The sequence below is a fragment of the Gopherus evgoodei genome, chromosome 7, assembly GCF_007399415.2.
Source record: "Gopherus evgoodei ecotype Sinaloan lineage chromosome 7, rGopEvg1_v1.p, whole genome shotgun sequence".
Taxonomy (NCBI): Eukaryota; Metazoa; Chordata; order Testudines; family Testudinidae; genus Gopherus; species Gopherus evgoodei.
The window spans coordinates 106510700-106534427 of NC_044328.1; the positions used below are offsets into that span (position 1 = coordinate 106510700).

Genomic DNA, 23728 nt, shown 5'->3' on the forward strand with positions numbered 1-23728 from the left:
AGACTAACCGACATGTTGCACTTGTAGGTTATGGTGGGATCTCACTGGCAGTTGAAGGACCTAGTAAGGTGGATATTCAGACAGAAGACCTGAAGATGGAACCTGTCAAGTATCATATTTTCCAACTGTACCTGGTGTTGTACATAGTGTCCACTAAATTTGCAGAGGAGATGTTCCAGGTAAGAAGGAATGGCTTGCTGTACCTGAGTCAGGGACTTAATACCTCTAGCTCCTGTACTGCTCATTGTTGCCTGGCTGTGACCTGTTTGACACAGGTGTTAGGATGTGCTTGTCTTGAACCATCGGGCCATAAGGGAGCCTGAGGTAACCTCAGGGAAGATGTGTACTACATCTCTAATACCAGTCTATTAGCCATATTAAATGATGATGCCCAAAAGACACAATAGTGGCTTAGAATGCAGGGGTGAATTAGTGGGTTACATGCTATGGTTTATCCTCTCCCAGGTAGTAACTGCTTTAGAGAGGGAAAAGACCAGAACATTGGTGGGACCACCCCTCAAGTAAAGGAAAGAATACTGAAAGCTCTTTCTGAACTAATGCTCTTCTCCCCCCCCCCCCCCCGGCTGAATTCACTGCATACTAATACAGGAGGGAAAAGGAATCTAGAATCCTGACCTAAGTGATACTTTCTGCAGGTGCACAGACACCAGGATTAGTCGTCATCTTCTGCAAACATGTTCAGAGCAGGGGGATCCCAGTACCATAACTTGGGCATGGGAGGAAAGTGGATTTCTCCCTTCAGTGTCTGCACATGCAACAAAACTTGTCTCTCAAGAAATGTGTAGTAGTGGTGGCCTTGATTGGAGAGGCATCAAAAAGGCACTCTCTAAAATAGAGTAACTGGTCCATTAATCTTGCTAGTTCAGTTGCTGCATAGGATTAGCTAGCAAATGGTACCAATATCAGACTCTTGAACATTTGGGTTCTTCACTATTCATCAGAAGGAGTAAGTGTATCTATTTACTGTCTTTGGCTCTGCATTGACTAATCTTTTTATTTCTCATCTGTTACACTAACTTAAAAAATCCTACACTTAAATTGACCAGCTTTCAAATATTTCTAAGCTGAAATGTTGTGCTACTTACAGGTAGCCCATTTACTGTGAAAATAAGTGGTGAAGGAAGAGTGAAGGAGAGTATCACACGAGCAAGAGGCGCTCCCTCTGTTGCAACAGTTGGAAGCATGTGTGACCTTAACTTGAAAATTCCAGGTAACACTTCCTGGCTCACTGTTATACTTCACAAGGCTTAACTTCATGTTTTACATCCATGCCTCACTTACCACAGAAAGTATAGTGGGAACATTGAACCTGCAAATGATTGCTTGTTTAGCATGCTGTTAGCCAAAATGTTAAATGTCTTAATGAGGCCCGAAACTTAGAGTGCATTTATATATTAATTCTCAGATGCATTAGTTAAGCCATTTAGAAAGTAGGCTGTAACAATGTTTGACAAAGGAGTAACTTACTGAATAAATAAAATCAAACCACATAGTGAAGTGGAAAGTAGAGCTATACAACAATTACTGTACTAACTTAACCTAGAGACAAAAAACAAGTTAGACAGAAGTTAACTTGACAAACTTGAGGAAAATGTAGGCTTTTTAACAATATAACCTTCTTTAAATCCATGATCACTTCCTTAGTGTGGTGTAACTATTTCAAAATGCTTATGAAATATTTTCAGTGAAGTTTTTCATTCAGCTAATGGTATTTAGATGTTCATAATAGAAACTAGTTATCTATACTCTCTAAAGTGAGCTTGTGAGCTATAGGACCTGAGCTGCTTGCTTATTTACTGTTTCTAGTAGAAGAATTTTATAGCTGTATTTTGACAATTTCTCAACTTCTATTACAATAGCTGTTCTTGCATCTTCCCCTCCCTTATTCATTTCATTTCCTTACAGCCTTCTCTTAGTGACTTGGTTTCAAATAGCTGTATCTCCGTAGAAACTCCCTCATTTCTGTTGTCAGTTGAATTACTTCTGTCTGCTGAGCTGAAAGACAATTGCCCAACTCGGCTGAGAGCACCTCAGTATCATATTTCCATGGCTGGATGAGCTACTGTCAGGATCCAGACTTTCCAGACAATCTGCCTATTGGGTCCACAGCAATGCAAAGTGCTCAGTGGAGGCTTTGAAGGGATGGAGGGTGCATTTTTAGCACTGGGCGCATAGCATCTGAGTGGCAGTATGCTCACATTTAATTACCCAGTCTGACTTGCATAAAATCAACATCATGTTCTGTAAGAATGGGAAGTGAATATCTGTGGGCAGAAATGTAATGCATTAAGAGGGAATTTCAAAGAATTAAGTGAAGTTCAATAGGCAAGCAAATCTCCTATTAGCCCCTTAAAAACAACCAGAAAAGTGACTTGTAGCTATTTCCATAATGTGGAGGTGAGTCCTAACTGTCCTGGAGTAGTGACACACCCAATCTGTAATACTTTCAACAACCATATTACCTCCTTTCTGGATAAATGACCTTATGGTGAACAAATACCTTATTTTCAAGAATGCTGAGTTAAACCACAATATTCTGAAATTTCCATGATATTGGTGACTGTCTTTATGAATGTCACCATCAGTATGTTCCTTTATATCTCGAATAATTATGCAGGCTTTCCCTGACTTAATGGCTGGCTGATAGTTTCGTAGGAAGAGATGAAATATCTGGATATTGCTGGCTAGGGTAAATGACTCCACTGTGAAGACAATGGAAATCCAATGCATATTAGCGCTTGACCATCTTCTATTAAACATGTCAATGGTGCTCTGCAAGCATGATCATAAATCTGTAACCTTGTCACTTAGAACAAGAGAGATTAGACCAACTAAACAAGCAACAGACCATTTATGGGTCTTGCTCAACAATGCCAGGCAGTACAGATGTATGTTCTCAAGCTTAATGTCTTCCATACTAGGAGGGTAGAACTACAGAAATGGTGTATTCTGCCCTTGTGTCAGGGAGCTCTGGATTGCCCTGTTGGACTTGGAAGTAGTTCTGAGACTAAAACTCCTAGCCCAGAGACTGAAAGCTACCATGCCAGATGAAGGGCTGGATTCTTTGCAGTTGGGTCTGGGATAGCCTTGGCAGGACTCTGCATGGATGCAGAGTTTCATTTAAAAAGTGAAAGCTAAATTCATTGTTCTTTAATCTAGCCCATAACAGATTTGCTCGCATCTGTTTAGGTGGAATATTTTTTACAAGTACCTAAGGGAGTTGGCCCTGCAAAGCCCATTGACTCAAATCTCAACCTTAATCATTTTGTTCCATTAGTGACTGCTAACCTCTTTTTCAATCTAGAAATTGATAGTGGTGATATGACAGCCCAGGTAACTAGCCCCTTTGGAAGAACGGCTGATGCAGAAATAAATGAAGTTGGAAAAAACACATACTGTGTCCGCTTTGTGCCACAAGAAATGGGGATCCATACTGTGGATGTCAAATACAGAGGACAGCATGTCCCAGGCAGTCCTTTCCAATTCACTGTTGGGCCACTTGGTGAAGGGGGAGCTAATAAAGTAACAGCTGGAGGTCCAGGACTTGAGAGAGCAGAAGCAGGCATCCCAGGTGAGAATTCCTTGATTTCCCCTACCAAACTCCTGTAGCTTGGAATACAACATGGCATGTTTGGCTTTAGAGCAGCAAGTTAGGTAGTACCCTATATAGTCGTCTGCTGTAAACAGGACTCTGTACAGCTTGATGACTGATTAGAGCTTAGTTGTAACATTGGTGCATCACTTCAAGCTGTGTAGTGTGCAGCTGAAATACAGGCCAAGGAAAGTAACACATACAGCTGCATTGCATGGGTGGAGAAGGTCTTGTATAGGAATCTTCAATTTCTTAAATTCGTGTTCAGTGACATGCCATATTGATAGGACTGTCGTAACCCCAAGGTTGTCTGACTAGGAACTAACACCTGTCTTACCTTTTTAGCTAAATGGCACAGACCCCTAGTAGCCACTGCAAGACACTGATGCAACTTGCTTGGGTCTACCTTAGCCTATTGCCAGTGCACATCTACACTAGGGATTTGCATCTGTTAAATCAGTGCAGAACAGTACAGGTGGGGCCTAAAATGTAACTGTTTTTGTTCTAACTTAATAGAGAACTCACTAGATTGGGCTTTGACTCAGACAACTGCACTAAACCTGACTGATTCAGTGAATAGAGGCAGAATTATATGTTGAAGGTGCTTGTAGCTTTGACCTGTTGGTCAGTAACACTACCTAAAAATGAATTAACTGTTACTAATTTTCCTAACCTAAATGGTAAAACTGTTAGTCCTTGTCTATTGCTTACACATGGTAGAAGTCATCGCCATGGTATATCAGTATTTTTCAAACCATTGCATAGGGAATAGCCTACTTCTTGACAAAGGACTAAATCTTCACTAGCAGTTATTGTCTCCAGTGAGAACTCCTGCTTGTATGCTTTGTCAACAGCTGAGTTCAGTATATGGACAAGAGAAGCTGGAGCTGGAGGGCTTTCTATTGCAGTAGAAGGCCCAAGTAAAGCAGAAATTGCCTTTGAAGACCGTAAAGATGGCTCTTGTGGTGTATCCTACATTGCTCAAGAACCTGGTACGTAGTGAGACCAAATACTACTGAAATCACTGCTCTGGAAACTTCTATAGTTATTTTTGTGGCTTTCTTACAAACTACTTCCTTGTTTTTCAGGTAACTATGAGGTGTCCATAAAGTTCAACGATGAGCATATTCCAGAAAGCCCCTACCTAGTTCCTGTCATCGAACCTTCAGATGATGCTCGTAGACTCACTGTTACTAGCCTTCAGGTGAGACATAAGGAAGCATCTTCATCATTTACCACATGCTGACTGATTTTTGTCCTTGTTCTCAGAGGCTGTATTGTCCTTAAGTTTATTAGATCAGTTTTAAATAGTCATACTTTCACATCCAAATGAGATTTGTAACTAGAAAACACTTGAAGCAACTGAAAGCCCTTTGGCAATCAAGGGAGATTCTTAAAGGTCAGCCTCTAAACTAGTATTTAAAACATTAGCCATGTTTCAGTTGCTAACACTAGGAGACTTGGGAATTCAAGTAAGAAAGAGGGGGAACAGTGGTCCTGTAAAACTTGGGATTGCTCCTCCGATTATCTGGCAGAGTTGCCTATGAGTTGAATAAACTTATAGCTTCTAGAGCCGCTTGTCCCTGAAATCTCACTTGTAATGTGAACACTCACTGTGTTTGCTCAGTAATGCTGAGTTGACTTGTAAGGGTACACTTTTTTAAGCCACAGCTTTAAATGGTGTACACTGACTTAATCAAACCTTTACTTTAGACTTGTTCTGAGAATCCATTTGGGCAAATAGATGAATACAAGGCAGTAATTCACTTATGTGCCAATGTTCTAAAACCACAGACTTGAACCATTTGAGCTGCATAAACAGCAGCAAATGTGAGTGAATTCCAGCTTTGTACTCATTCTGGGCTCATCTGTTATACTTAACCACAAAGTCATGAGTTGCTTCTTGTATTAATACAAGAAGCAACATTAAAGGTGTTTAAACCAAAAAACAAGACACCTGGAAGTGAGATGGAGAACTCAGTGTAAATTAGTATGTTGTGGCTAGATCTTACAGCACTTGAACTGTTCAAATGGCTCTTGCTAGAGCTCTTCTAGGTTGAGATCACTCTTCCTTGTCTTTAATTTTAAAATAGGAAATTTAATTTTTTCAATCTAGGTTTAATCAGGTTGCAATAAAGTTGACATTAACATGGGTAGTACTCTTCTGAGAGCCTAAACAAGGAGTTGCATGGACCTTAATTCGTCACTGTGGTATAGGATGATTTTCTTGTGTTTCATTTAAAGACTCTTGACAGGATTGCTCTAACTAATTTCTCTGCAGAGGGAGATAAAGCTGAATATTCTATACAACCTGTTCAAAAACCTGCACCATCAGTTAAATTTTTCATGGGTGCATTTTAATCTAACTTAAATTCTACTCGGTTACATTTATTTCCCTCTTCAGGATATAGCTGCATATAGGATCAGGTAAAGTATGTTCTTACAAAGCATTATAGTCAACATGGCTGAAGCATAACCAAATGCAGCCATTCCTCACTGATAAAGACCCTATCAATTGCATGAATAACTATGAAATACACTTCTTGGGACTGATTACTTGTTGAAGGAAAGTGCAAAATATTGATCTATTTACATAGCATAGCAACATCTGGTTTCATGTTAATTTTTAGTTTGCCAGTCATCACTTGTGACGACACTATATCACATTGCAGGAAATTTAAAATGCATTTAGATCCTCTGACAGCTGCATTGAGAATTAATGTTGAAATGAATCGGCAGATGAAGTAAAACTATAGCTAATATGTAACCGACATCTCAAACATCTGAAAACTGACTCCACCTCCAGTGATAGTGGGTGGCAGACATTGAACATTATTGGTGGTTGTCATGACAGAGTAGGAGTATGAAATTATTGATCGAATGTCAAATTCCTAGCAATAAGTAAACAAGCCTTGTTGGGTAGCTGTAGAAAGTGTAATATGGCTTCCCAGTTAATCATTGACTAACAAATCCACTGTTAATGTCTGCTGGACACAAGTCTGCTGTAGTAAGATTGGGCTTCGTCTGAGGCCTGAACCAAAGTACTTCCAGGCATTGCTAAGCAAAAGCTGGGTGGGTGAGCCAGAGGCAGGCCTCACTCACAGAAGTTGGTGAGAAGAGGGTTATTAGAAGCAGGTGCATAAAGTGCTAATATGAGGCACTTGTGCCAAGATGACACCTGGACAGCCCAGTACAAGGACACTCCATAGACATAACAAGGAACAGGCAGGCGCATCTTAAAGACAAGACAGCATGATGGATAGAGCTGTTTGTCTGAAACATGATCAAAGGGGAGACAGCACTCTAAGGAGCTGTACCTCAATACGTCAGTAGGGATGAGTAATATGTCCTGTAACTGTGTAAAAGTGGGTCCCAGAGTACGCATCTTTGTCTGGCCTAGGGGGCAATGAAAAGTCCTGCCACTGACTGAAGTGGTCCATTGTCAGGGGACACACAAATTCGTAGTATGTCTTGTAGAGTCCACAGGAAACTATTACTATGCTTCGTTTGACGACAGACCTGGCTCGGGTTCCTTCGTACCTTAATGTCTGTGGTCTTTGGGGGTTCTCTCGATCTTCTGTCAGCTACCTGCGCAGAGCCAGGGCAGCACACAGAGGGAACATGTACGCAGCTGACTGTTATCATCGAATGAGAGCAGAGCACCACACTGGTCACTGCTGACAACATCTACCATTTTTAAAATGGCGAACAATGAAGATAATGCAGAGAGAGCACTTATGGTCAAGATAACTTAACTCTCAAATACTCAACTATGTCTGTTTCCTTGCACTAATTTTTTTGGTAACTAAACAGTGTCCTTGTAAATATTAAGTTTTTTCAGTGGTTTGAGACAGTTAACTTGGTAATCTCAATGTATTGCTTTCTTAGGAATCTGGATTAAAAGTTAACCAGCCAGCATCTTTTGCTGTAAGACTTAATGGAGCTAAGGGCAAGATAGATGCTAAAGTTCATAGCCCCTCTGGAGCTGTAGAAGAATGTCATGTTTCTGAACTGGAGCCTGGTAAGAACTTGTATGAATGAAAGCCTACTATATTTTAAACGCAGCACAATTTCCATATCTTGGATATTAATAGTTGATTTCTGAAGTACAGTGGTTGAATATCACGTTCACACCAGCCGCTATTTTTTTGCACCACCAATGTAGCTGGCAACTCAAATCATTCTGACTTACTTCCCTGGTTTGTTACTAGTAAGCAACTAGTCTGGAAATGTGCCTTTTGGAATTATTCCAGCTAGAATTACACCACAATCTAATGGGGCAATTTCTTGCCCAGTCTCAAATCAACTCAATGTAAACTTGTTTTAAAAATTAAAGGGAAAATGTTTGCTCATTTTGAATAATACCTTACTTCAGGGGGCTAGAATTAGGTAGCTGCCTGTCTTGCTCAGTATAAATTCCTGAGTTCGAAGTACTCCCTGTTCACTGGTAGTGTAGTGAAATTTGCACATAGTGCTGTTACTGAAACTTTCTGTTCTGGGTGCTGCAAAGTACTTGTTCTGTAATAGTCAGTACAGAATCTGATTCTTCCTAAAGGTCCAAATATATTTTATTCAAAGCTATATTTTCGATTGCTCATCGGCTGACATGGATTATCACAGAAATAGAAACAATAAATGTGTTTAAATTTTTCTTGTGTGAAGAATAGTCAATGATGTCCCATTTCAATTACTGTTTTCCTTTTACAGAGTTTGGTACAGCAGTTCATCCCAAAGTCTAAATGACTATGGGAAAGACTTGCTGTTCGACTTCAAAAGCAGTTAGCACAGTTCTGTTAATGTTGGGTATGCTGTTTGCCTCTGGCAGTGTTTCCAATGCCTGGAAACGGAACTTAAGTGAAATTCAGACTCTGAAGTCAATGGGACTTTCCTACAAATGTCAGTGGGAGTTGCTCAAAGACTCAAATAGCCTTTTTCTTTGGGTTAATGTGTGAAGCCAAAAATGCTAAATGCTACTGTATGGTCAAGTGACTCTCTCAAATGTGGAACCCCAAGTAATTTAGCAATCATCCCTGAGTTGCATATTCCCATTTCTATTTGAGGGGGTTTTGGCTTGACTTGATCCTTGTATCAAATGGACAACAGGTTGTGCTTAAGCAATAATAAGAGCTCTGCTGTCCTTGTGCTTACTCTCTAGGTCACAAAAGTAAATGCAGCTGGTGACCTTAACTGATGCATAAGGCAAATTGCTTTACTAGCCAGTCTATCTAAAGCTGCACTGAAAAACCAGTATAGCTTTAAACAGTTAAGACCACTCACTTCTAAACAAGACGGGGAAGATAAGAGTTTGTCAAACTCTTCATGGCACCAAAGTCCTACTTCAGATCGAAAGCAGGACAACCTGTGCAATCCAACTAGCCTAATCTGGGTTCTCAAATTTACTGAATGTAAGGAGTTTGTATTTTTACATCCTCACTGGCAGTATTACTGAAATTTCACTGTGCCTGTCTTACAGATAAGTATGCTGTTCGTTTCATCCCACATGAAAATGGTATTCACTCCATTGATGTGAAGTTTAATGGAAGCCATGTGGTAGGCAGCCCATTTAAAGTCAGAGTTGGGGAACCAGGGCAGGCAGGCAATCCAGCACTTGTTTCTGCATATGGACCTGGCCTTGAGAGTGGTATCACAGGTAATTTCCCTCTTAAAATTCAGAAATCCGACTGAAAATACTGTTTACCCAATGAAATTCCCCTTTCTAATGTTTCCAAAAAGCCATCTTTCAGACTGATTTTTATACAACTGTAAATGTTTACTTTCTCCTTGCCAACGCAGCTAAACTAAGAAGCATATGTTCTTCTGCCTTTATTTTCTCATACGCATTCTTATTCTGCCTTGTTATAAAGCTTCCTAGGATTGTAAAACCAGCAATTTGCAGGATTAAAGACTGCAAATTCTGGTGGTTGAAGCAAAGATTTCACTTGTATTGGTGAACAACTTGACTAAACAAATCTGTGCCAGTTAGCTCAGCTCCACTTAGGTGGTCCCTTGGAGCTTGGGAAATAGTTTGGCTTTATTCCCATGTGGGAAGCTCTAACACATGAGCTATGCAGAAGAAGATGGAGGTATTTTTTTTAAATAAAGGCATTTTAAACTCATTGTCCAAAGAGCTTTGGAAGAGAATTGATAGTGCAGGATGAAAATTATTCAAGCCCAGATTCACCAAGGTACCTAGGTGTTGCAATGCTGAGCATCATGGGGACTAACTGTTAGGTACCTAGAATGTCCCTCACCTGCAATCAACAAAGACTGAGTGAGGTGCCTAGGCTCCTATACAATGAATGTGGGGGAGAGAAGTGTCTTGGAATGCAATCCAGAAAAGTCAGGACACTAGGCAGGGAGCTGCCTAAACTGGCCAGTGGGAGATGTTGACAAGGAGGGGTGTGTCCCTTCCCTGAGAGAGATCACTCTCTCTGCTTAGTGATCCACAAACAGGAACCAGTCTCCTGGAGTCAAGTGGCTTAGGTACCTAAGTATCTTGTGAATTACATGCCTGCCTTGCTCCATGCAACCACTTTTAGCTCAGTGGTTGGCACACTTGCCTGTATGAGATGGAGGTTTGATTCCCTCCCCCCCATTTTAGCAGAAGGGGAGAAAGGTGGGAAACTGCTGTTCAAATCCTCTGGGGAGTGCTCTGACCACTGAGCTGTGGGGTATTGTATTGTGTTGATACCCACTGACTCTGCACTAAAGCTGTTCTGCTGTGGATAAATGAGTGATTGGAGCAGGGACACTGGAGTCTGGGGCTCACTTTGCAGGTGAGTGCCCTAACTACTAGACTACAGTAAGTTCCACTCTAGGCCAATGACTTAATATTTATCCACAGCGGATCATCTTCAACAGATTGATGGAGCCCCATATCACAATATCACATACCCAGTGCTTAGAACACTTTGCTAAGAGAGGAGATGCCTGTTCAGAACTAGTTCCCCTCTGGCAGAGAGCAGGAGAAATGAAACCTGGGTCTCCCACATCCCAGGTGAGTGGTGTGACCCAGTGGTTAGTTATGTGGGTGGCACCTCTGAGATTTTCCTAATGGACCCAGTCTGGTAGGTTACCTCTGAGCACACCTACTAGATAGACATTCATCCACCTATCTTGCCCAGTTTGAATTGCTCTGGGGTTTGGGTGGGAAATAAGTGTTTGGGTGTTTAGAGAGGGACAGCACTGTGTGTATACATGTACCCCCACCCTCCCAAGAAGCCAGAACTTAAGTGCCAAAAAGTGAGTTTAGGCACCTACAGGTTTCACCAGGAATTCTGTGGATCACAGTGAAACTTAAACCTCTGCCTTAGTTTAAGGGAGTCTTTAAATTTAAGGTTTGGCTGCTGTTTAATGAGGAATTACATCTTGTAATTGTGTATTAGGAACAGTATAGAGAATGTTTGTTTAAAATCTTGCTTAAATAGTGCTCTTGTTGGATGTCTAGAATCTCCATTATTATCTCTCGAGCCTGCAAATAGTTTGCTAGTTTCTTTAAACATTCAACAAATGAAGGTACCTTAACTCTACCCTTTGTAATCCAATGCAAAGACATTCTTGTGCTCATATTATGGACCATTTAAATTGTTTCAAAACACTGTAGCCAACTAAAACTTAAGCCTTTTCATTTTGGTGTGTATTGATGTCACCCACAGCTAGCATGGTCCTTCTCCCCTTCTTCCCCCCCCCCCCTTGTTTCCTTTCTCCCTGCTGTGGACTCTTTGCAGTACTTTCATTCTGCAAAGGTAGAATGTAGATCCTTGGCAATCCCTGTTCAAAGCTGTTACTGGCAGTGTAACCAGCGGGGTGCAGAAGAGCAGTGACGGATACAAAATATCCCCACCTTTTTCCCCCCATGGAAACGAAAGTTACCCTTGACACTGCCCACTGACACACTTCAGATGGAATTTTTATATCCATAAACATGTTAATCAGTCATTTTTGCAGTGCAAGATTCCAGTTTTAAATCGGGGAATGTGGTCAATGGTCCCTTATGGAACTCAGAGTTCATGTTAACCTGGGAACTGCTGGAGGCAACATGGCAGGACTCCCAAACAATTGGCCAGTCTGAAGGACTGTAGGTAGTGACTAAGAACACTTGAAACCGTCTTTCCCTCCTAGTATCTTAAATCTGCAGAACAGGGCAGTTGATTGTGAATTCCATCAGTGTTTGTTTACAGTGATGGGAGGTCCAAATTGAATACTAACACACTCAGAGGGTATGTCTACACACGGATTAAAAAACCACAGCTGACCCAGGTCAGCTAGCTCAAGCTTGGGTTCCAGCTGAAAAATTGCTGTGTAGATGTTTGGGCTGGAGCCCAAGCTCTGGGATCCTGCAGGAGTGGAGGGTCCCAGAGCTCAGGCTGCATTCAGAGCCCAAATGTCTGCACTACAATTTTTAGCCCTGCATCCTGGGCCAGCTAAGGATGTCCCTGTGTAGTCATACCCATAGCTTCACAAGCAGAGAAAGGGAATAGATTCCCATGCTGCATACTGATCATTTACTGAGTTGAGGTAAAGAAAGAATGCTCTTTCAACATACAAATTGAGTTGGAGTGTAAATCTCCTTCCCAAGGACAGAATATTGGCTGTTGCTAAAGACGATGCCATTATGTGGGCTCCGTAGGCTGATACAGGATTGCACTTCTATATTCCTCCAGTCCCGTGGTAGCAGGCATTCTGCTAAACAGTCCTGCTTTGCACTGGTGGGAAAACAGGATTTAGCAACTTCTATTCCATCTGTTGCCCCATTTAAAGACTTAAACTAGACTCGGAATAATAAAACCTTGGAAAGGGAATCTTAAGATTAATTGTAGTATTTGGACATCTGTGCACAGCTGACCTGCTTCAAGTTTGCAGTTATTGAGGCTACAAATAGCTGACAGACTGAGGCAGAAAGCTTTGCTTAAAGCTTTGTGTAATGTTGATAGCATTGTGCTGTTACTGCTGACACATCAGTACTTCACTATATTGAACTGGTGCTATAACTGAACCAAAGCATTGTTTCTACTCAAGCAGAATGCTTGGAGGGCTACTCAGGCGATCTGAATAACTGTTTTACAAGAGATGTATTCACAACAGTGACACATGGCCAAGAAATCTTTGGTCTGCTGACAACTCTTAAGGGGTCTTCTGTGACGGGTGGCTATAATCATGCAGGGATCCTATCTGGGCTTAGGATTGGAGCAGAGCTTTGTCAGTATAGGCTGCAAAGGGGACTGAAGAGTTTTTCTTAGGAGTTTTTTCCATCCCCTTTAAATTAGCCTCTTGTGTATCATAAAAGATCCTCCCCAATTCCTGTTAAACTCTTGAGGGGCTTTTCTCCTCCATGTTTCTGATGCACAAGAAATGGGCAAAAGCATTTGATTAGGAATTGCCAATAATGGCTTCCTATAGGTAAAACATGTGGTTCTACTTATGAAAACATCTGCTTCTCTACAAACGTAGAGCTGAGGTAACACCACTGAAATCACTGGTTTCATTGGCATGAGGCCAGAATAAGTGAGTGGAACTGGGCCAGAGCTTGACCTACTGTATTTAACAATCTGTTTCAAAGCATCAGCATCACTTAGACTACTCATGGCTGTCTTTTTGTTACATACACTGAAAAGGTGACAGTTTTTCAGTACCTGCCTTTACTAGCTGAATCACATGCTGGTCTTGTGTAACAGTATGTGCTGGTGATTGCATAAATAGGTAAGCATTACTGCTTTTCCTGCACCTGTGTTTGTTCTTATGCTAAACCTCTTTCCAGGGTTGCAATCGGAGTTTCACATAAACACAACCAAAGCTGGTCCAGGAACGCTCTCCGTTACAATTGAAGGGCCCTCAAAGGTGAAAATGGACTGCCAGGAAACTCCTGAGGGTTACGATGTCATGTATACACCTATGGCTCCAGGAAACTACCTAATTGGAATTAAATATGGTGGACCTAACCATATATTGGGCAGCCCTTTCAAGGCAAAAGTCACAGGTAAAAATGCTAACCAGTGATGGCATAAAGTAAAGACTAATTTAGTTCTCTATAGCATATCTCAGTGCAATACTGCAAAGGGATTTATTGGTAGCAATGTTGAAGACTATCAAGGGTAGAGCACTCCCCACCTGTCGGATCTTCTAGATCGGGTAGGCAACCTATGACATGCGAGCCAATTTTTTTCAGTGGCGCACTCACTGCCTGGGTGTTGGCCACCAGGCTGGGGGACTCTGCATTTTAATTTTAAATGAAGCATCTTAAACCTTATTTCTGTACATACAACACTAATATATTAGACTTTTCTAGAAAAACCTAAAAATGTTAAGCATTACTGGTATGCGGAACCTTAACTCAATGAAGACTCTGCATACCACTTCTGAAAGGTTGCCAACCCCTGTTCTAGATAATGAGATTCTGTTTCAGAACAAGTTGAGACAGGCACCACTGAAGTGCTTGCTATTGAAAGCTTTGAACAAAAACTTCCCTAGAACATACTGAAAAGGTGGTAGCTCCAGCATACTGCATTGGGGATGAAACATCGCTCACTTTTCCCAGTGACAACTACAAAACTTTTTTTTGCCCTGATATGTCATATTTACTGGATTCCATCTCATCTTTGACTTTTCCTTAAAGGAAGGGAATCTAAGGACAAGGACCTGCATATCTACAGATAATATCTTCTGAACAGCTTTCTTAAGAAAATACAGGAAAACTCAATGGACTTTGTCTGCTAATACTGTACTCAAAGCATGGAATGGACACTACACAGCTTGTCTTAGCTGTCCCATCTGTGAAATGCCACCACACTCATGTGCAAAGTCCTGGGCAGACTGTTTCCATAGCTTTCTACAAAATTGCGCCCACTCTGTTCTGCCAACTCAAGGGTGTGAAGTCGCCCTGGCCTTTAGCAACTCAAGTACAATACTCCTTTCTCTCAGCCAGTTTTTCACTTCATGAAATCTGAAATCCCTGTTGGCTTTCAAACACTACAGATGTCTTGGAGTTGGCTTAAAAGCACTGGGGTGCTATTGCTTCCAGAAATAATAGTAAATGTTCATTCAAATCATTATTCATAATAGGTGCAAATCTGCAAAAGCATAAACAAGTCCATCTTTAAATATTGCACAATACTTAATCATGGTTCATGTACTACTCTTAAACTGTTTGCAAGCATAACTAGCACCTGGTTTGTAAATTAAAATGCAAAAGTTCAAGAAATAGAGAAATCTGATTACTTGCCATGTGAAGTCTGCAGTGTGCGTATTACAATGCTAGATGCAAACTGAATACTTAGTATTAGCCTCTGTACTGTTGAAGCAAAAACTAGGCTTAAGTGGAAGAATGCTATACTGTTCTCTAACTCTTTATACCATCACAGGCCTGAGAGTGCTTTGCTTTTCTTCCTGATTTGAAACCAGATTCACCACAAACTTAGACTAGGCAGTGAACAGAGAACTTACAGACAAGAAGTCTGTTTTAGGGCATGGATATGCCATGTTTGTGTAGTGTTAGTGAATCTTTGTCCCTGAGAAAACCTCCAGGTGCTACTGCAGTGAGGTGGTTAAGATCAAAATATATTAATCTAGCCTATTGACATAACTACTTTCTCAACTTTCCAGAATTCCTTCTAAATGTACTGAGAAACCTTCCTGTTGCAAATCTGTCTCTTTTCTAGGCCAGCGACTGGTTAGCCCATGCAGTGCAAATGAAACTAGCTCAATCATGGTGGAATCGGTGACAAGGTCATCAACAGAAACTTGCTACAGTGCCATTCCCAAGTCTACATCTGATGCCAGCAGAGTGACTTCCAGAGGTGCAGGACTCTCAAAGGCTTTTGTGGGTCAAAAAAGCAGCTTTACTGTAGACTGCAGCAAAGCAGGTATGAGTTTACAAATTTTGATCTCAAAGCAATAGATATCTATCTGCAGCTGTTTAATTTATGGCCTTAAGGGTCCAGTGGGAGACCAGGATGAAAAACTTAAGCTCTTGGATTGTGTTGCAAGACAAACCTCCCTTCTCCCACAGCGTGGATTTCAACTGTTGTACTAGTGCTAATGGAAGATTGTGCACAGCACATAGTGCCATGCATATAGGGCCAAATAAACTAATGATTGAGTAGATAGCAGACCCTGCCTGGACACTTAGCTCTCTACATCTGCAAGTGTAGATGCCCTGTGAGTTAAACCCACCTTCATAGAGCGCAGTAGGGAAAGTGCTGTAGTCTGTCCACACTGAGAGCTTCAATTGCATTTGCGGCACTTGCAGCAGCATTGGGAGCAGTGCATTGTGGGTAGCTATCTCAGCATGCAAGTGACTGCAATGTGCTTTTCAAATGGGGGGGTGGAGTGTTGTGTGTATGTGGGGAGTGGGTTTTTGGGGTGCTGAGTGTCAGCATGCTGTCTTGTAAGTTCAGACCACCTTCCCCTGCCCAAAAAAGCAAACAGTAAATGTTTGCTTTTTCTTGGAGCTGCTATGCAGCTGGTTTCTCCAAAATGGAGCTTTGAAAGGGCATTTCTGCATTCCTGCAGCCAATTTCACAACGAGTGACTTGATTATGGGATGTTTCCAGAGGCTGATTGCAGCACAGTAACGCAACACCTCATTCACACTGGTGCCTTGGTATTTCAGCAGGGGCACAGCAAATGTTGTTCCACTCAGAGGTGGAGTACCAGCAGCACTGTAGCTGTGGAGTCAGAGCGCTCTGTGCCTTGCCAGTGTGGATGGAGAGTGAGCTAGGGTGCTCAGGGCTGCTTTATTGCTCTGTAATTCGCAAGTATAGCCAAGGCCTTGGGTTTACTTTGTAGAGTCCCTGGCTCAGACAGTAAGGGAGCAGGGTTAAAAGATGCAAGGGAAGTGTTCAGGGTGATAAGGAAGTGTCACTAGTCATCTTCATTTAATGACATCCTGTAAATCCCAACAATTAATGAGCCAACTTTAGCAAAGGATGCTTTATAGTGGAAAAGATAGCATGGCCTTATTTGTAGGTTATAAGTTTGAAGTATTTTAAAGCAAAAATTGTACAGATTTTTATGGTACTTATTCCTCCTTGTGTTGTAAATTCTGCTTCTTGCAGCTTAGTCCTTATTTTCAATTTTATGGTTAACATTTTTAACTGAATTTAAAAAATAAACTCTCAAAGCATTGGCACCTTGAGGGTTAACTAGCAAAGTAAGTGCCAGATGTTGGCTACTGTCCAAAGAGTGTCTGTCAGCTTTGCAACCTTGAATTAAAGATTTGGATGGATGGAATTTTTTAAAAGGCAATTTAACAGATAAGTTCTACTTGTTTAAGAGGTATTTTTTAAATTTGGAGCCCCTTGCTAAGTTGTAAACAGTATTACGACAGACCAAATAAATATTCTTAACTTGCTTGGCATAGCAAAGGCCCTTTGAAGTTTTTTCCTAAAATGGCTTTACACTCCTGAAATGTTCTTTTGTAAACTGCAAGTTACAAGCAGATGACACATTTAAGTTGCTTTTTTACTATTTTAATTTGTCTTTTAGGACTTTTACAGTCCTCTCTCGAGGTGACACATTTTGTTAGTGTTGGCCATCAAAAATAATCCTCGTGAAACTGCTGCTTTGATTTGGGCTTTCTTTGCCTTAAGGATAACTAGATAGTGTCCTTTCTATGGCTGTCAGTGAGTCCTAATCTCTGAATTTCAGTGGTGTTTAACAGAACTTCACTGTGCTTTGCCAAGCATTTTTCTCCAATAACTTGCTCTGGAGTTTCTTCTGCACTCAGCAGGGCTGGCTCTAGGCACCAGTGCTCCAAGCATGTGCTTGGGGTGGCACTCCGCCTCCTTTTTGCTTGGGGTGCAAAAAGCCAGGAGCCAGCCCTGAGCAGAGGTGAGCTGTGGCTGTGGGAGGTGTGGGGAGGGCTGCAGGAAGTACCCCAGGGAGCAGAGGAACTGCTTTTCCCCAGCTCACCTCTGCCTCCTCCCCCAAGAGCGCTGCTTCTCCCCTCCCTCCCAGGGGAAATGTGGTGTGCCTGGAGGGAGGAGGCGCGGCTGGGATTTTGGGAAGGGGTTGGAATGGGGCAGAGATGGGGCGGGGCCAGGGGCATGGGTAAAAGCCACCTGTTACCTAGCCATAATTATATAAAAGCTAACTGTTTCCAATTGTACCATAGGTTCAAATATGCTGTTAGTTGGTGTCCATGGACCCACAACACCATGCGAAGAAGTTTCTGTGAAACACTTGGGAAACCACCAATACAATGTAACGTATGTAGTCAAAGAGAGAGGTGACTATATTCTGGCAGTGAAGTGGGGCGAAGCGCACATTCCTGGAAGTCCATTCCATGTCACTGTTCCTTAAGTTCTTCTAGGATCTAATCTTTGCATCTGCAATTCAGATTTATAAAAATACTGTTTGCAGTTCTGTAGCAGAATACAGTATCTAGATACGTGCAACTCACATTTCAATACATCCAAAAGTAAATTCAATAACTGTTTTTATAAGTGTTGCAACTTTTTACCTAAACACACTATGTAATGTAAATCTATTTAATATCCTTTTAAAATTGTAACTTTAGTACTGTCAGTGGGTAACTATCAACATTAAGAATCGTGGCTAACTGAGACACTAATTTTCCTTTGTGGATGTTAAAGACTTGAGATATTGAGAACTGGAATTTGTCTTTTGTAATTGGGTATCTTAAACTACTGATCTGTTTTTTGACTGGAGACTTTACATTTAGTTGTGGAATATGACTTGGGCTGTCCCCAGTTCAAATTCTTTCTGTAAAGAAGTGAGGTAAAACTGGTACTAAATACGTGCCTTTGTATACTTGACCAATTTTTAATACTTAACATTATGAAAAGTTATTAAAGTGGCACTACCACTCAACATGAGAATATTTTACAAAATGCTTTGCTGATTGTTTACATTTAAGAAAAATTGCTTAATTTTGCTATAGCAAACTTTAAGCTGCCAGGAAGTAACTTTGTCTGCTTTCAGCCCTTCTGCATTTAATGCCTTGTAAAAGTATATTAGCTTTTTTCCATAATGCTTGTAATGGTGGCTTTAATTAGCTTGGGCTTCTAGTGAAACTTACTATAGAAGCTTGCTCCACAAACTGCCAGTGTGTGATCAATCATTACTTTGGTCATAACTTCCCAGGAGTCTTTGCTTCTAAGCACAAACTCCAGTCAGTTGGTTTAAATCCTTAAAACAAGTTGTGACTCCATACAGCTCAGAAGCCTCTCATAAAAGGAAAAGATTGAAAGCTTTAGTTTCACATTTGGGGTGTTCACCTGCTCCAAACTGAACTTTAACTTTGAAAACTAGCTCTACACAGTAGCATGTCTGACATTATCAATGAATAACAGTGCTCTGAATCCACAAAGTAACCATAGTAGGCACAAGCTTCTTGATCAGATCATAATCCTTTTATGAGAACTGCAGTCTAAAGACTTCAGTAACACACCTTCATTTCCTGAAATCGCTTTCATGCTGCAAACTTTCTAAAATGCACAAGGGCTCATCCATCCTTATTAATACTTAGAACACTTAGTTCTAACTTTCATGATAGTGAAGTTTTCCTTCATAATAAATACATTCCAAATGCTGAACTGAAGTTTACTGCCAACTGCTGTGGTCTGAGCACAATTTTTGGCTAAATAGCTTTAACTTTCAATGACTAGGAAGGATTGGTTGGAAATATGTTGATGCTTACCTCCTATCCCTAGTGAGAGGTTCCCACATATAGCTATTTTGTAGGACTTGTATGTCGATGCACTACTTTTGAGCACAGTTTATTGGGGAAATTGAGTAATTTTTTACCATGCTTTGTGCCTTAATGTGAAATGCTTACTACATTGTAAACTAGGACGTAAAAACAAATAAAACTGGAAAATGCAAGATTGTAAAATTGTATCTTAACTTATTAAAACAATGTTGGCTTCATTAAAATGTGCATGTTAAAAACCACCTCAGATTGTCTTCGCCTATTTGAAGAAACAGTTTTAGCTTGGTTAATACAGTAACATCACTCTTGTGTGGCATGTCTAACTTCCAGCCACATGTACTGTTACTGTGTATATCCTCTGTCCCTAAAACTAGTCACCAACAACCCTTCAAACAGTCGTGTTTGACCCTACTTTAGACTTAGTTTCATTCAGAACACATTTGGCCATGTCTAAAACTTTCCTGACTGTCTTGCTGCTAGAATGACCGGGCAGTAAAAGATTAAATCTAGGCAGAACCATCATACTGCAGTGAAATATCAGAGGGGTAGCCGTGTTTGCTGCTTTTACGGCTCCAGACTACAAGTCCTATGGCACCTTATAGACTAACAGATGTATTAGAGCATGAACTCTTGGTGTGCTACATGCATCCGACAAAGTGGGTATTCACCCATGAAAGCTCATGCTCCAATATGTCTATTAGTCTATAAGGTGCCACAGGACACTCTACTGCAGTGAGACACTTCATGGGTAACATTCAGAATGAACTAGCATCACTATGTAATCTGCTGCCTTACAGTTTTTAAGACACATAGTGACTTACGGATGCACAGTAAAAATAAGGCATATACACTATATACTGTCTCCACTCCTCAATTACTGTCTGTCATGCTCATCACTGGTATTTTTAACTTTCAGTTCATGCTCAACCACACCTGCTTCACTTAAATTAGCTGTTTATAAGTTGAAATTGCATGGAGGATGTGTAGTAAACATCTGACTGTGTGCTTGGCTCAAAAGATGAGGCACTTGATGTTGGAGTGTTTTACCAACCCCAAAGATAGTAGGTGGACTGACCGGCTTGCAGATGGGTAAAATTTGGAGGCTGTAGGTACCATCCATGTGGGATCTGTAGTAATGACCATTTTAGATGTTCAGTGAGTTTTGTTTTAAAGGAGTTGAAGGCTTCAATCCAGTTCTCAGTAGAGTAGTGGCCTGGCCTGACCTGGCACCTTGCTGGTAGTCTCAGCCAAAGATTGCATGTGGCAACTGAATAGTCCTCACCCTTCCAAGTGAAAGTCTTTAAAAGCTGCTACTGTTCATGCTGATCTGTTGTACTTCAGTTTGGATGGCTAATACATGAGCACTTATTTGGCCAGTTGTTAAATTCCTTAGAAACTAATCAAAGATTTGTTTTGCTGGTCCAAAACTCCCTTCTAGGCCAGGGACTTTCCTTTGATAACTGAAAGGCAGAATCTGCATTTACTAAATCAGAAAAGGTGGGTGGCTTCCACCTGCTTATTACACCCTTATCTCCTTAGGTTTAACACAGCAATATGTTGCTGTAGAAACTAGCAGATGTTTCTCTAAACAAGCACTCCCACTCCAGATAGCTCTGAAACCAGAAACTCTGTGCAGGTTACTGCTGCCAAGGAGGCTCCTGTATTGCATTTGTCTTTCCTAGTTGCAACTGACCTACCACAAAGCTAATGAAGCCAGATGAAGGCTGACATTTTGATGAATGTGGAACTATCCCACCTGTTGCAGCGAACAGGTGTTGAGAAAATGGGTGTGCCTTTAGTGCTCTGGCAGAAGTTTCTCTTTTTGCCTGCTGCCATTTAACCCTTCTCTGCCTTATCCTGAAGCTGAACCTAAGAGTTGTTCTCTCATCCTTTCATCCAGGTTACTCTTATGCAAGAATCTAAACACTGATTCTATGCCATGTTGCTATTATGCTATAGACTGCAGACCATTCTACCTGTGTATACAATATACAAGGGCTGGTGTGCCTTAATATAAAAATCCAAGTGACTTATCCACAAAATTGAATTTGCTAGCAATACACTTAGCAAATACTGGGTTTAATGTAAATAACCCTCAAGTTCCATGTAACCTTTGTCATGCTGGCAGTGGTTTTGTCTCAGCTCTGGGAGCAAAGTTCGCCCTATTGGAATAAAAACTTCAGCATTACAACCATAAAGCTTGAATTTTAGATGTTAGAATAATTTAACTCGGTTCCCTTCTCTGCTACAAACCCATTACCCACTCTAGTTCCAGTAACAGTAGCACACAAGCCTCTTAACTGGTCTCAATCCATACCGTGGAATATGGCTACAAATAAAGATTATACATAAATGTGGCTGCTTGCTAACATCACAAATCCTTTGTGGATAGTGCCTAATTTATTTCTGAACTGGGGGAAGGGTGAGGGAGGACCAAGAAGCTGAGACCATTCAGATTTGAAATACTAGCTTTTTGAAAGCCACCCTCTGCTGCACCCCCTGCCCCCCCAAAAGCTAGTTGTCCCTTTGAAGCTTGCATCAGCTGGAAGCCATGTCCTTTCAGACTTCTGTGAAAACAGGAGTTCAAAGGACAGTTTATATAATCACATGTGCCTTACCTTTTGACTCTTCCAGCCACTTGGAGTAACAGAAGCAGCTGAATAAGTACTAACTTTGGCTCAGCAGATGACCACTAGAGAGCTTGACAGAAGATGGCTGGCTTCACTTGCAGATGACTACTTGCAATACTGCTGACTTTGGAAGGCACAATTGTGTGCATGTGTTGGGGAGGAGGGGAGCAAAATTAGGTGGGGCACTGTTTTGGGGGGGGCAACTTATGTTGAACTGAGTAGTTCCTGGGGGAAGTCTCCTCCAAATAGTTCTCATTAAAACTGGGGCAGGGTGGGGGGAATTGAACTTTTTTTTGGCTTGGAGGGTAAGTGGCTTAATTATCTTCTGTTTTGTGGTGAGCACCTAGAATGTTGGACAAGTGCTGTGTTCTGGTATAAATCCAAAACACGGCTTCATCTCCAGTGGCTCTCAGAATGCACCTACATCAGGTGGGTAGTTCCATATTTTTGTAAGACAACTAGGTGTGGTTCTCAATCATGAGAACAGGTGAGTACTAACCTGCTGAAAGCCAACCCAACCTCATGCTAGGCCCTTGCACACGCTATGGAAACACCCATTACAGGGTGGGGAACCTACTTGAAGACAAATGTCCTAATCAAAGTTCCATTTATTAACTTTGATGGTTTTTAGTGGGGTGTTTGGGGGCACACCAATGGTCTATACAGAAAAAAGTGTCCTGTCTAGATAGTGGCCAGTACCACCTTCAGAAGAAACAAGAAACCACAGAGGGCAATGATGCAGCAGAAATAATCTTTTTGTTCAGGGGTTGCCTTATGAGTGAGGCTTGAGTGTTTATGCCTTCTAGAAGTAGGGAGTAACCAGAGGTCAAATCTTCTCCTTGACAATGAAAATAACATCCTGGGCAGAGAAGTAGTTGCTACCTTTGAAGTCAGTTCACTTAAATACAGGAAGGGGAGAGCTCAAGTCCTCCTTAGTTCTCTACTTGCCTAAAAGATGCTTTGGGCTTGTTTGACAGCCAAGGAAACCACATTACACATGCAGAAAAGATTGAACCTCTTGAATCATGGACCTGGAACACTTACAGTTAACAGCCTGGGCTGTGGAAGGTGGTGTAGCCCAACAGGGATTCTCCATTAGCTTTGGAGACATTTTGGTGTCCAGACAGAATGTAACCTGGAAACTCCATTCATTGATCTGATCAAATTAAGTTTCTGGTGCAAGGGGAAATAAATATATGGGGCCAGTACTGCCTCTTTGTTCAGTGCCCAGCCCAGTGGGGCCCTGACCTCTAGATGCTACTGCAATCCAAATACAATAATCGCACTGCTTTGGTGATTTCAGCTACATTAGCTTCTTCAAAATTGTTGATTGCTTCCTACAGCTCCAGGAAATCTTGAATCAGCAGAAAAACATCTACCAGATGGATGTACTCATCTAATGGATGAGGTTCTCAATATGGGTGGTCTAACAGTCTGGACCCAGTCCAAACCTCAGTACTGAAATCCTTGATTACTTATGTCATGACAGATCTTAGATGCTAGAAATGGGCCAGCCTTTTGTTTATCTCTACGATCTGTCATGGTTACCAGGCAAACTGCATCTTAGACCCTGTTTGAGTTTCCCTCAAGTTTGCCCTTTAGGGGACAGGTTCCTAAATGTAAACATCCCACCCCCGCTTCCTAAATGTATTAATGACACAAGTCCAACTCTGTTTTGGCACTTCACACATTTTCCTTTGGGAGCCTGTCACTGCAAACATACTGTTACACAGAACCAGCAATTCCAAGCATCATTTATGCCTTTCCTAAAGGTATAAAGCATTTAGGGCAAATGGTAGCAACACATGCTTGAAT

At 41.4% G+C, this 23728-nt stretch overlaps 1 protein-coding gene across 1 annotated transcript in view; it reads left to right on the forward strand.

Annotated features, from left to right (window-relative positions):
- The window catches only part of FLNB (filamin B), a 113645-nt gene extending 94123 nt beyond the window's left edge, over positions 1 to 19522 (forward strand). The window contains 12 exon segments of the mRNA XM_030568307.1: positions 28 to 87; positions 90 to 139; positions 141 to 177; positions 1106 to 1231; positions 3326 to 3592; positions 4468 to 4605; positions 4702 to 4817; positions 7502 to 7634; positions 9087 to 9263; positions 13371 to 13589; positions 15268 to 15471; positions 17724 to 19522. Of these exon segments, the coding sequence (XP_030424167.1) occupies positions 28 to 87; positions 90 to 139; positions 141 to 177; positions 1106 to 1231; positions 3326 to 3592; positions 4468 to 4605; positions 4702 to 4817; positions 7502 to 7634; positions 9087 to 9263; positions 13371 to 13589; positions 15268 to 15471; positions 17724 to 17911 (1715 nt within the window). The 3' untranslated portion in view covers positions 17912 to 19522.
- The last annotated feature ends 4206 nt before the right edge of the window (positions 19523 to 23728 follow it).